This window comes from Octodon degus, unplaced genomic scaffold (assembly GCF_000260255.1).
Source record: "Octodon degus isolate 3935 unplaced genomic scaffold, OctDeg1.0 scaffold00019, whole genome shotgun sequence".
Taxonomy (NCBI): Eukaryota; Metazoa; Chordata; class Mammalia; order Rodentia; family Octodontidae; genus Octodon; species Octodon degus.
This window is the reverse complement of record NW_004524595.1, coordinates 2,627,338-2,639,892: the sequence shown is the minus strand read 5'-3', so window position 1 is coordinate 2,639,892 and position 12,555 is coordinate 2,627,338. Positions and strand designations below refer to the sequence as shown.

The following is a 12,555-nucleotide window of genomic DNA, read 5'->3' as shown; positions in this document are numbered from 1 at the left end:
AAATACATATACAAAATAGCATAGGTGTACAGCTACTTTCTCTTAGTTCAATGAGAAGAAAGTTTTGTACTAATAGTGTTTAGACAAGATATCATGTCTGCATCTTGTACTATGAATAACTACTACAAAGACAACAATATGCAATGTATTAATTATTGTAACTGTCCTACTAACCTGTTTTGAAACTGTCTCATTGCTATTTCTTTCTCAGTAAAATTATTTTTAAAAACACACATTAAAAAATGTAATTATTTTTTGAGGCATGTGAGAACAGGGATCATGGCTAAGGAAATGAAGCCAGATGGGGAGATTCAAGAGACATCAAGTAGCACTGGGACAGCAACGGTTCCAATCCAAGGCAGCAGCATGTCTAGGGCTCAAGGTTAGGGCCACATGGGTAAAGAGATCCGAGGAGCAGAAAGAGCCAAACAGGATCTAAAGTTTCTACTAATAAAGGAAACCCCAGCTTTACACAGCACCATGACAGTGTAACGGACAAATCATGGCTCTGTGGTCAGAACAACTTAGGACCTAGATTTCTTGCTGACAGAATGCCTTGGAAGGCTTTGAAGCTTCCATGGGTTTCAGCTGCTTTACTGTAAAAAGAGACCAGCTTGTGCTTTGCAGCAGGTTGCGGTTTTGGGCCCCCAGTGTCTCATGTGTTTGGGTGGTAACTGGATTACAGGAACATTACAGCTAAGTTGCTATTAGGAGGTATGGTCCACAGCTAGAGTCGGGTCACAGAGACTGGGATCTGGAAGGGTCTGGTCCTCTTCTCTACTCTGCTTCCTTGCCATCATGTGTGAGCAGCTTTTCCTCTGCTGTGATCCTCTGCCGTGCTGTCATGCTGTGGAGCCAGTGGACTATGGACTGAAAGTTCTATGAATTATAAGCCAAAATAAACCTTTCCTCTTTTAAATTGTGGGTGTCAGGTATTGTTTTTCAGTGAAGCGAAGGTAACTAAGATGCAGCATCACAATAGAAAATTGGCACAATGTAGCATAGGGCAAGGGCCGACACTTTGCCTTGGCACATGGGAGTGCTCCATCAGGGTTAGCTTTCATTACTAATAGCCCATATTAATGAGCATCTATTATGTGCACACACTATGACCCATGGAAGGATTTTAAGAGGAAATAGACATGACCCCTGTCCTGATGCCAGTTACAGTCAGACACTATCTCTGATATTGGGAAGTAGGAAGGAAATGTTCAAGTGGGAAGGAAAATAAGGAAGGGGAAGAGGGAAAGGAAGGAAAGGAGAAAGGAGAATAAAAGCAAAATGGAAACAAAGCCTTTGTAAATAAGGAGAGGAAGAAGGGTTGAAGAAAGGTGAGGGGAATGGGGAAAAAAGAAGGATCAAGATATACTATGTTCAGGTACAAATTCCCTGATGAGTGTGATTGTTATGTATAGCTAAAATATAGTAATAAAATTAACTGAAGAAAAAAGATACTGTCTCCTGTGTGGGGTGAATTGTCCTCAGCATCTCCTATGATGCTTCTCTCTAAATTAACTAAAATGGTACCTCGTTTGATGTAGGCCAAGAAAGAGCTGTAGGAGCTCTGTGCCTGTGTTGAGAAAGCAACTAAGAAGTGAAATTTGCTATTGACAACTAAAGTTCTCCTCACAGTCTATCTATACCTCATCATGAAGGCCCCAAGTTATTCTCAGCCAACAGACATCCTGCAGATCACTCTACAGCCCTGGCTGGCAAGTCACTTACCTCATCCATCCCTTGGAGATAGCTCTTATTTCCTTTTCTCTTTTTCTCTTCATGGTCTACTCAAAGCATGGAAACAGACACCGTAGATACTTGGTGCATCAAATAGACCTTAGATATGCCTCAAGAAAAAGGCCCCCAGAAATTTCATTCTCTTTAAACATGTGAGTGCACTGTTAGGATGTTTCCTATATTTGAAACTCATCTATATCCTCTAAATTTGTCCCACTATAAGAGAAAGAGTTGGACGCTCTATGGAAACTCTGAGACTGTTGTTATCCTCTGCTATTTTTCTTATACGAGCACACTATTCCTTGTATTTTGTTTGATGGCTAAGATGTTTCAAGAGTGAAGAGTGAAGAAAATGAATGTTTTTTCATGAAGACATCTGCACTTGGACCCAGGCCTCTGGACCTGGAGCTTGGAAGGTGGTAGCTGCACCATCAGAATGTCTCCAGGATTCTTGACCAGGTTGTTTTCCCTAAGACTCAGAAGCAAATTTGTCTTCCTTCTCTTCTAAAGGACTGAGTGTCCTAACAGCAGTAATTTGTGAGTCAATAGATAAAGTTTAGGAAGGTCAACCCCTAGGTTTCCCAAGGCCAGAGAAGCAAATAAGGAATAGGGCTCTTAAGCTCCATAATAGGCTGCAAATACAACAGAAAATACAGAGGAAAAAATTTGCAGATGAAAGGGAACTGCAAAGTAAGAGAGGAAATCTCTGTACAATTGGCTGACATCCTTAATTTGAATGTTCAAGAAATTCTTGCAGTATTTGTGCTGTGCCTGATATCTGGATCTTTGTACTCTCATACTTTTTTTGCCTAATGTTACTAAAATGAGATTTGGCCAATTCTAGAAACTGCTATTTTCTCTCTGTCAAATTCCTGTCAACTGGTTCCATTTCAACAGATGGACTCTTTTGGACGGTATGTAGACCTTGGACATGTTCAAAGCTTGATGATTTTGAGAGAGACACAAATCTCTAAGCTCATGAACAGAGAAACATTTGAACAAAATCCTGGCTTGCTCCCAATCCACATGTTTCTCATATCTTGCCTCATCTCACAGGTTAACTGCCTTTTCAACTTGAACTGAAGTTCAATCTATCACAGTATGGTGATTTTTCTTTTCCTTACATATGAACTAGTTTTGATTAAAAGAACAAGAGAAATAAAATACATTTGTGCAAGTTCTTTTAAGGCCAACACTGGATGAAGAATCATAGCAAGTTGAGGGTTCCTTAGCTAAAGGAGTTTCTGTCCTACATCATCTCTAACAGGAACAGGTTCAAGTCCAGATGATTACTGTATGCTATAGGCCTTCATTGAGGGTTTATGAATAGTCCAAATCCCCACAATTCTTTCCTGCCCATGGTTCATCTTTGGGTCTCTCAGGCCACAGGTTCCAAGGACAGGTGACAGTTCCCTTTGTGAACCTCCTGAAAGAACCTGCAGGAATAGCAGGAGCTTGGCAGTAATGAAAGTGACTGCAAGATTAAGGATGTTCATAATTATGGCTCTGGCAATATTGAAGAATCAAAGAAAGAGAAACATCATATCTATTGATGATTATGTCATCCTGCTTATGAATTAGATTTGAGGCAATATTTAGTGAAAGATAAATCTAAAGTGTAAATGTGAAAACAGGAACAGAGGATCAAAAATGGTATGTGTACGTATACAGGATGCCTGGATAATTGTGCTGCTGGTTTCTGCTGGCCTATTGAAAGGAACAGTTAATGTTTCAATTTTTTTTTTATTTCTCTCCTTTTAAGTTCTTTATAATTTTTTTTTTTTTTTCTTTTGGTGGAACCGGCGATTGAACTCAGGCCCTTGCGCTTACCAGGCAAGCACTTAGTCTACTGAGTTATCTCCCCGGCCCCTTTATAACTTTTTTTGACCAATTTTGAATACTTATATCTGGTAATCTGAACAACTAATTTGAAGAAAACAATGTGCAATTTAACAGTCATTGTTGAGCTCCTGTTATTGTGTTTAGCAAAATTCTGTGTCATTTCCCCTCCTCTTTTTTTTTTCACTATTTTTTATTCCTTTTAAAAACTCCATTAATAAGAAAGGGAAAAACCTTCTAAAAACATACAGATTTATCTACTGTGATGGAGTATGATACTTAGTTCAGAATTTCCTCCTACTTAAAGTCAACAGGAAAAGGAAATTAACAAATTTCTCTTCATGAGAGATAGTCCTTCTCTTGATTAATACTGTACTTACAGCTCCTGAAATAAATTCATAATGTAGGAGTTACGCAGAAGGGATCCAATGACATAGCAGACCATGCCTCAACAGTTTCTACAAAAAGCCCTAAATATTTTATGTATAACCATATCCCATGTTTTCTCTTAATACTATTTTAAATATGACCATAAGAATACTTACTTGTAAGTTATGTTTCAGGGCAAAAAAGCAAAATAAGTTAATGTCGTTAAGTCATGGGAAAGGTGAGGAGTGAGTAAAGGTATAAGTGAACTAAAAGTAGCTGAATGCTGATAACTGCTGAGACTTGGTTGATGGCACTTGAAAGTCCATTCTATTTACTTGGTATATATTGAAATTTTCAAATATAAAATATGTGTAACAAAATAGGTGAAAGTATTTGGCAGCTACAGAATTTAAGCCAATATGTCATCCCAAAAGACATGTTTCATTTGTTGATGTGAAATAGATTTTTTTTTTTTCCCTGCGGAACCGGGGATTGAACTCAGGCCCTTATGCTTGCCAGGGAAGCGCTTATTCCACTGGGCCATCTCCCCGGCCCCTAATAGATATGATTTTATGTTGGATCTTTGGAAATTAGTTATCTAGGCTGTGGTGCACTTTAATATTCAGGACCAGCTCCTAAATGCTAGATTTTTCTACGTAAGTGTGCACATACTAAGCTAAGCATGGTAGCAGGTTACTAACACACCTAAGACTAAGACAGCAAGGAGAGAAGGAGAAAGGCAGATTCAGATACCTTCACTGCAGTTCTTCAGGGCAAAGAAGTCCACTGCGGACAGGCTTCGGTTTCCACTGGAGATATATTCCAGGGCCACTCGGAAGGGGTTCTCTGGGCGCCCGATTCTTCCGTGCAGCACCGTCCAGCTGCTTGCGTTGAAGAGCAGAGGAGGAAAGTGGAAAGAATAGTGATCAGAAGCAGCTTCACCTGGCGAGAGGCCCACACTCCTGCAGTGGCTTTAGGGATCAGAACTTCATTAGCGCCCCTTGAGGTGCTGACGACGGAGAGGGAAGCAGGTAGGTTTTGCTTCCCTTTTGTCCATCTAACCAGTTCAAAGACACACTTTTCAAACTCACTCAAGCCATTGGCATTTTTTTTTTGTCACCTTATTTTTAAATGAACTGAAGATCTTTGAACTATTTCAGTAGCTAGTCTTATAAGGGAAAATGACATATACTTGAAAAAAAAATGCAGCAACAGGGTCAAGTAAAAGTTTTCAAAATATTTACCAGCTTATTCACAATTATCTCTGGAAAGAATACTTGGTTTTTGAAGTTTTATCTGTACCAAAGTCTCAGAACCCTCAGGTTTGTTATATAGTCCCTTAAGGGAAGCTAGCAACAGTTATTCATTTACTGGAGCAAAATTAAAGTGCACCGAAGCATGTATTTTGGGGTAAAAGGTACCTAAGATTGACGTGGACTTTGCAAATAAGTGCAACAGAGGATGAAAGCAGGTCAAATGGGTCAAATGGTGCGCTCCGCATCCACCTGCGATCAAGCACACTGACACCATCAGAGAACAGAGAATACGCTCACGAACATCTTCACACCTTGCTCACACTATTACCCTCTTGGGATAGCCTCCTGCCACTGACTGGACATCACATTTATTTTTCAACACTGATAAATATTTTGTCTGTGTATATACAAATACATACAACACGCAAATGCAAGCTATTCTGTGTGGAAAGTGAACATTGCTTGTACTATTTCACATTTTCTTTCCTCAAAAAACAATTTTAGTGACATATAATCAACATATAGTATATCTCATGTACTAAAATAGATAATTGGATGAATCAAAGTGCACAAATTGGCGAGCCGTGGCTTTGTGTGTACGCCCATGGAGTCATCGCAAGATTTTCTTATTTCCTGTGGTTTGGCTTAGGTGTGGCAGTCTGAGCTGCAAGGCACTTAGGGAAAAATCTAAATTTTTCCTCTCTATTTCATTTAAAAGTTTTGATCTTTCTTCCAAAATATAAATTAGTGATTACCGCAAAAAACAAAAACAAAACAAAACAAAACAAAACAAAAAAAAAAAAACCCATCCTTCTAAAAGCTCAACAAATCAGAAAAGTGGGTAGAAGAAAATAGGCTGCCCATTGGGCAGTTCTGTCCACAGCCACCACCTTGATGGACAGCCTTCCAGCTGTCATTTTATATAAATGGGACCATCACCCATGTGTGTGGCCATGATTCCACCCGCCCACTCAGTGTTATGCCATCAAACAAGAAATACAGATTACAATGTCATGCATTTGATGGTACTTTCAGTAAGTGTGCACTGCTTCTGATTTCTTCTGTGCGTGGCCACGCTGAAGCTAACTATGTGTGCCTACATCAATATTGCCTTCAGCAGACCTAAATCGGAGTCACAGCGCATGCCCAGTTCAAACTTGGAAGCATATCCTCAGCCTGCCCACAGAGGCTTACTTCCTCTGCTGCTTGCTAGTGCTGCATCCTGTCAAATCTTTCTCGACTCCGTTAACTTTTGGTGAGGAAGGTATTAAGGCAATCACTGACCTCTCAATGCTGTTAGAGAGCAGCTTTTGCTTGTGGTCCCTGGCACGCAACTGGGCATGCAGTGACTACGTACTGCATGAAGGAGGAACTCTGTTCTCACTGCGCTTTTCTGTAGTTAATTCCGATCGCTGGAGTCAATGCTCCAGCCGTTTAATAAAAGTGTATTAAGGTTTTCCACAATAGATGCTGTAGAAAGGCTTATTGCTGCTGTAAAGTTTGTTCTGTTACTGTACCCAGAAGGATTTCTATCCAAAATAAAACCAGTACAACTGAATGAGGACAAGGAGGTCTTTCAGTTTAAATGTGGTCCTGTCAAAGAGAGAAATACTTGAAAAGAAAATGTAAATGAGGGGTGCTTAAGGAGAACAAACAAGGAATTTGTCTTGTTCTTCTGAAACATAGAGAACCCTATTTTTGAGGGAAGATGGTAGTAAAAGGCATGAGCATTCACATTCTGCCAAAATCACAGCACTCTGCTCTGAGGAATGATGGATTTTAATTCCAGGTACACAGTGGCCCTCGACAATGATTTCCATTTCTATATTGGCACTAGCCCTCTGGATAAATGTGTCAAGAGTTTTAAGAATTAGTTTCTGAGTTACCGATGCAATAAGTTTTGTCTGAAATTCTCTGGCCTCCCATAGTTTACTGCTGCAACTTTAATAACTTCCAGAGCAGTTGCCAAACATGTAGTATTTTATATCCAGGGAGGCTGGGACGAGGAAAGGGCAAGCTTATGCCTAGGGTCAGATTTGTTTAAGGGACAGCCGAAACCTCAGTGAAGAATGAACACCAGCTCCTTTCCCTGCCTGCCTCCATTTCTTTGCTTACATCCCAGTGCTCATGAAGCTAGCTCCTAGGGGCCCACTTTCCTTGCTTTGCCAGGTGGCAGCTCTACTTATGCTGGCAAGGGGGGAGGATGTATTCTGACCTGGAGCCGCCTAGAAACAATTGTGCAACTGTATCCAGGGCTGGGGATTTGTGACTGCCTTCGCACAGGCTCCTCAATCAATCAATCTGACAGTGTAGGATGCCCACCTGGAGTGTAGGAAGCCAGAGGACTCTGTGGATAGCCCGTCATAGACCATTATTCACAGCGTGTCTCTCTGGAGCTCTCTAGTTCCACTTCTGCCTCTGCCCCTCATTTGCCTGATAACTTTGAACAAGGCACTTTCCTCCAATGCCCAGAAATTTGGGGTGTGTTCTAATCTGTTGCAGTTCTCAGGCAGAGAAAGTGTGTCCAATTCTGTATAAATTTTCAGAGGAAAACAGGGCTGGACCATCCACTTCTGGTGAATGACTATATCATAATGAACATGTTAGAATATATTAAAGGAAGGAGCGTTAGTTTGTGAATGTCAGGGTCCATTTCTGTGTCTGGCTACAATGCAGCCAGACAGTAGAATATGCTGTTAAAAAAATCTACACAAAAAAGAATCATAAGAGTCTCTGACAAGGAAACAAAAGGAATCTCTTGGCACCCCCACACCCAGGTCAGTCTCTCCATGTTTACAGGAAGTTTATTGGCATGTCTGATGTGAGACAAGCTTCTGACGAGGCTGAAGGATTGGTGGCCATGACTAAAAAGGGAGAAGGCCCCAAGTCATTTGGAGTCTAGAATGAAGGGGTAGTTCATGACAGCACACGAGACCATGGATGTCAGGTACCAGACAGAGCATGTACCTTACTCTGCAGCAGTACAGGAGCCCAACGGGCACAGGCCAGAGGCAGTATTCACTGAATTGGGAGTGGAGTCTTGGGTTCTAGTCTTGGGTTTCCTTGGACACAGGCAAGTCTGGAACCTCCTCAGGTTTTAGTTTCCTTACCAGAAGAATGTGGACACTAGAGGAAAAGTTCTCCAAGGGTCCTTAATGATCTGATGCCTATACTTCTGCAGCGTGAGATTATAGAAGTCCTGGTGACAGAACATTTTGTGAAAATCCTGGAAGCTTCAATTAACAAATAATATGTCACAGTGATGAGAGAAGAGTGATTAGTAATAAAACCACATATCTATTCATGCAGAGCTTCCATTCCACCCTTGTCAGAGAAATGAAGACTTATCTGAGGTCACAAATTGGGTTTCCTTTAGATCTAAAATCAGTATTCCTCTTAGACTGTAAGAATATGAGACAGTACAACATAAGAATCACTTGCATTTCATGTCACTAAAACCCTAAGACATAGAAAAGGTTATATCTACATAACATTGCTGAGGGTTGGGTCACCAGTCTGGGTTCTGAGGAGAGACATTGCAGCCAGACAGTAGAATATGCTGTTAAAAAATCCACACTCACAAAGAATCACAAGAGTCTCTGACATGGAAACAAAAGAAGTCTCTCCGTGCCCCCACACCCAGGTCAGTCTCTCCATGTTTACAGGAAGCTTATTGGCATGTCTGATGTGAGACAAGCTTTTGACAAGTCTGAAGGATTGGTGGCCATGACTGAAGAGGGAGAAGGCCCCAAGTCATTTTGAATCTAGAATGAAGGGGTGGTTCATCACAGCACATGAGGCCATGGATGTCAGGTACAAGATAGAGCATGTGCCTTACTCTGCCGCCACACAGTAGCCCAAGGAGCAGAGTACTGGCATCACCTACCTCAGAAGAGGAGTTGCCTAACCCTACAGATACTAGGATGCCTTTCTGAGATAGTTGTGCCTGCTGCAGTACAGGGAGGGCTGCACTTGGCCTGCAGCTCTACTCCCTACTAGCTATGCGACCTCATGATTTAGCTTAACTGAGCTTCTGCTGGCCTTACTTGTAAGATTGGAGGTCATAGTGCCAGGCTTGCTAGATTGTAGTGAGGATTTGTGAGAAAGATGCACACAAAGCAACTAGAGCAGTTCCTGTGCACAGTGGGGCTGTAATGAAGTGACTTATTCTTACAGGACTCTGGAGTCTTTTTCATGGAACCATGCAAATATCTATACCTCATCTCATTCATAAAATTCAAGGGGTGGGGGAAAGGAATGTAGTTGGTAAGGGAGGATGGGAAAGACATTTACAATTTCTAAACAGCAGCCACAGTAGTTTTTCAACAAACCAGAAACTGAGTTAAGTAGATCTTCGTATGATAAACCCCATCCCCTGAATTATGTTACAAGATTTCTGTAGGAAGATACATTGCATTATGATAGCCAATCAACACTGTTGGCAGAACTCTCTAAAGGTTCCCATCTTTTTACTGTAATATCTCTTTTCTGTCTTCACAGTAATTACTGTATGATGTGAAAAGGTTCTTTGTGCCTAGTTTTACCTTAGAGTTGAGTCACATTGCATTTCCCAGGTATTAACTGATATTCTGTTGCACACTTGATAAAGTATAGATGCTCTGGGCTTAGGATTTGGCTTGCACTCAGGAGTTTACATACTTGTGAAAAATAACACATACCAAAATTTACAGTGAATGCAGCTGTTTGGAGCTGGGTGAGAGATGCAGGTACTGTATGCTATTGAAGCACAGAAGGTGAAATGATTTTGAGATCAAGAGACCAGGATAGCCATAGTTTGAGGATGCATTGAGAGGAGAGGACATGATTTGGGGAAAAGGATACAAAGAAAAAGATTAGAATGGCTGCATGAACACAGCCTCCCAGAGAGTGCAGGTTCAGAGAAGAGATGGACTAGTCTTATGGGATGGATGTGTTTCACTGTCCTGTACAGTAAGAATAGCCTCTGGATCTTTTTATATCCTTAATGCCAGAGTTTTGGACCATTTGTCACTGTTTCCCCAATGTCTTCTATACTGTAGATGCTCAGTGAATATTTGTCGAAAGAGGAGACAAAAGCATGAACAGATTTCCATCAAATCAGACACTATTCTGGCATTCTTAGTCAAAACATATGCATCAGTGGAGCTGCGTGAATTTAAAAACTCACATCAATTCATTCACAGCAGTTGTCATTCACTGAAGTGACAATGATGTCTTCTCTGTTACAAAGAACTTAAGGATTAGGGGAGTTGAGCGGTTGTAGGACAGAGGTAGCATGCATGACCACAGGGTTCATCATATAACTCTCGGTCCCCCTTTTGGTATGAGTTGATCAAAAGGGTACAGTGAAATATAGCAATTGAGACCTGGCGGGTGTCTGGGTTCTCAAGTAGAAGAATTCTCATCTGATACACACAAATGCTCTCTGCCATGCAGATCAGGCTTGGACCAAATCAATATGAACAGTATCCGCAGCAGCAGCAGCAGCAGCAGCAGCAGCAGCAGCAGCAGCAGCAGCAGCAGCAGCAGCAGCAGCAGCAACAGCAGTAGTAACAGCACCGAAAATATAATCAATAGCACCACTAACATTTGCTGAAGGCCTACTCTGTGTTCTGTTTAGAGCTGAGTTTGAAATGTAAGTTAGTGCAAAGTCTACACACACACACACACACACACACACACACACACACACACACACTACATTAGCTAGCTTTACACCACTGGGACAAGACACCTGAGAAAAATCAATTGAAAGGAGAAAAGATTAATCGTGGCTTGGCTCATGGTTCTGCAGGTTTAAAGAACAGGGGTGTGTCTGTCTATGGCTGCATCAGGCACCAAGCCTTCAACACATGAGCCCTTGGGAAACACGGTAGATTTAGACTATAACAAACCAGAGTGAAACCATCTTATCCTGCCCTTCTTGACACCTGGAGGTTAGAAACTGTCCTCCTGAGGTTCTGTTTCATTTTTGGCCCTAGTGAGCACAGCTGGGGACCTGAAGATACAAGACACAGTCATGTCCATGTTCCGTACTGGGCATGACAGCCGTGTCACTCAGGTGGGAATGAACCCTTGAGCTGGAACAGCCAAAGTCATGAGTTAGGTGGAGGATGTCAGAAGCCACATAAATTAGACAAGCAGCCGAGTCCTTGTCACATAGAAGTCCATCATGTGATGATGATTATTATTGCAAAGCATAACCCTGTCACAGCTCAGCCTGCACTGCTGACATTCTGCTACATGTGTCTTTGCTAAGACTCTATCTTGACAAGTTCCGGACAAGGTGTGAAGTTGTGAAGATTTGTTCAAAACAAGGAACTGAGCCTGCAAGATCTTGTCCAGATCAATAGAGGGGGGAAAAGTCCAACTGTACCTCTTTTCTTTATGCTATCCTATAGGAAAGCACAAGCTAACTTTCAAGTTTTCCTTAGAATGTACTTTGCAGTAATTCTACAGCAAATATAAACTGTTCAGCACTATTGTTATTGTTTCCATTAAATCAGTCTGCATTTAAAACATTTTTTATGGGAGATAGAAGGGGGAAAATGCCAGATCAATATAAATTATAATGTGAAGTCTTTGTTTCTTGTTAATTTTCTGTACAATAATAGAGAATAACATGGGGTGTGAGTCATGAGGTCTTTTATCCAGATGGCGTTGGATTTGTTACTCACTTGCTCTTCACTGTGCGTGAGAAGTTAGATGAATGTCCTCAGAACAGGACTGGGTATGGGTGGAAATGAGATTTCAGGTTGGGTCAGGACCTGGGCTCCCACTGGCCCCACTGGCCCATGGTAGATCCAGCTGCGTGGAGGGTGCGGGTGGCTCCTGGTGTGGTTGGAGGCGGGTCTTCGGTGTAAAGTGTTGCCATGGCAGCATGGGGTCCCAGGAGGCACAGGTGGCTCTGGCGGAGGCTTAGCTTCAGCAGTTAGAAAGCAGTGTGATTTCAGCAGACCCGTCCGGTGCATGATGGGTATGGAAGGGGGCTGGGTTTCCTAAACTGTGGTTTTCTGATTATTTTCTCATTCTTGGGAACTTGAAAAAAGTGTTTCTTGGCCTCTCCTAAGCTACTTTTAATTTTCCTTCTCTCTCTCTCTCTCTCTCTCTCTCTCTCTCTCTCTCTCTCTCTCTCTCTCTCTCTTTCTCCTTTTCTTCAAGGGAAGTATTCATTTAGAACAGAAATTCTGCTGCCTATTTTATAATCTCAATTTTCCCTCTTATTGGCTGTGTGACCTCAGGCCTGGTCCTGATCTAACATCTCTGGGCCTGAATTTCTTTTCTTTTCTTTTCTTTTCTTTTCTTTTCTTTTCTTTTCTTTTCTTTTCTTTTCTTTTCTTTTCTTTTCTTTTCTTTT

At 41.5% G+C, this 12,555-nt stretch overlaps 1 protein-coding gene across 1 annotated transcript in view; it reads right to left on the bottom strand.

Annotated features, from left to right (window-relative positions):
* Alk (ALK receptor tyrosine kinase) overlaps positions 1-12,555 on the bottom strand; it is an 854,626-nt gene that overhangs the window by 197,220 nt on the left and 644,851 nt on the right. The window contains exon 5 of the mRNA XM_004627384.1: positions 4,696-4,823. Within this exon, the coding sequence (XP_004627441.1) occupies positions 4,696-4,823 (128 nt within the window). The remainder of the gene's footprint in view (positions 1-4,695; positions 4,824-12,555) is intronic.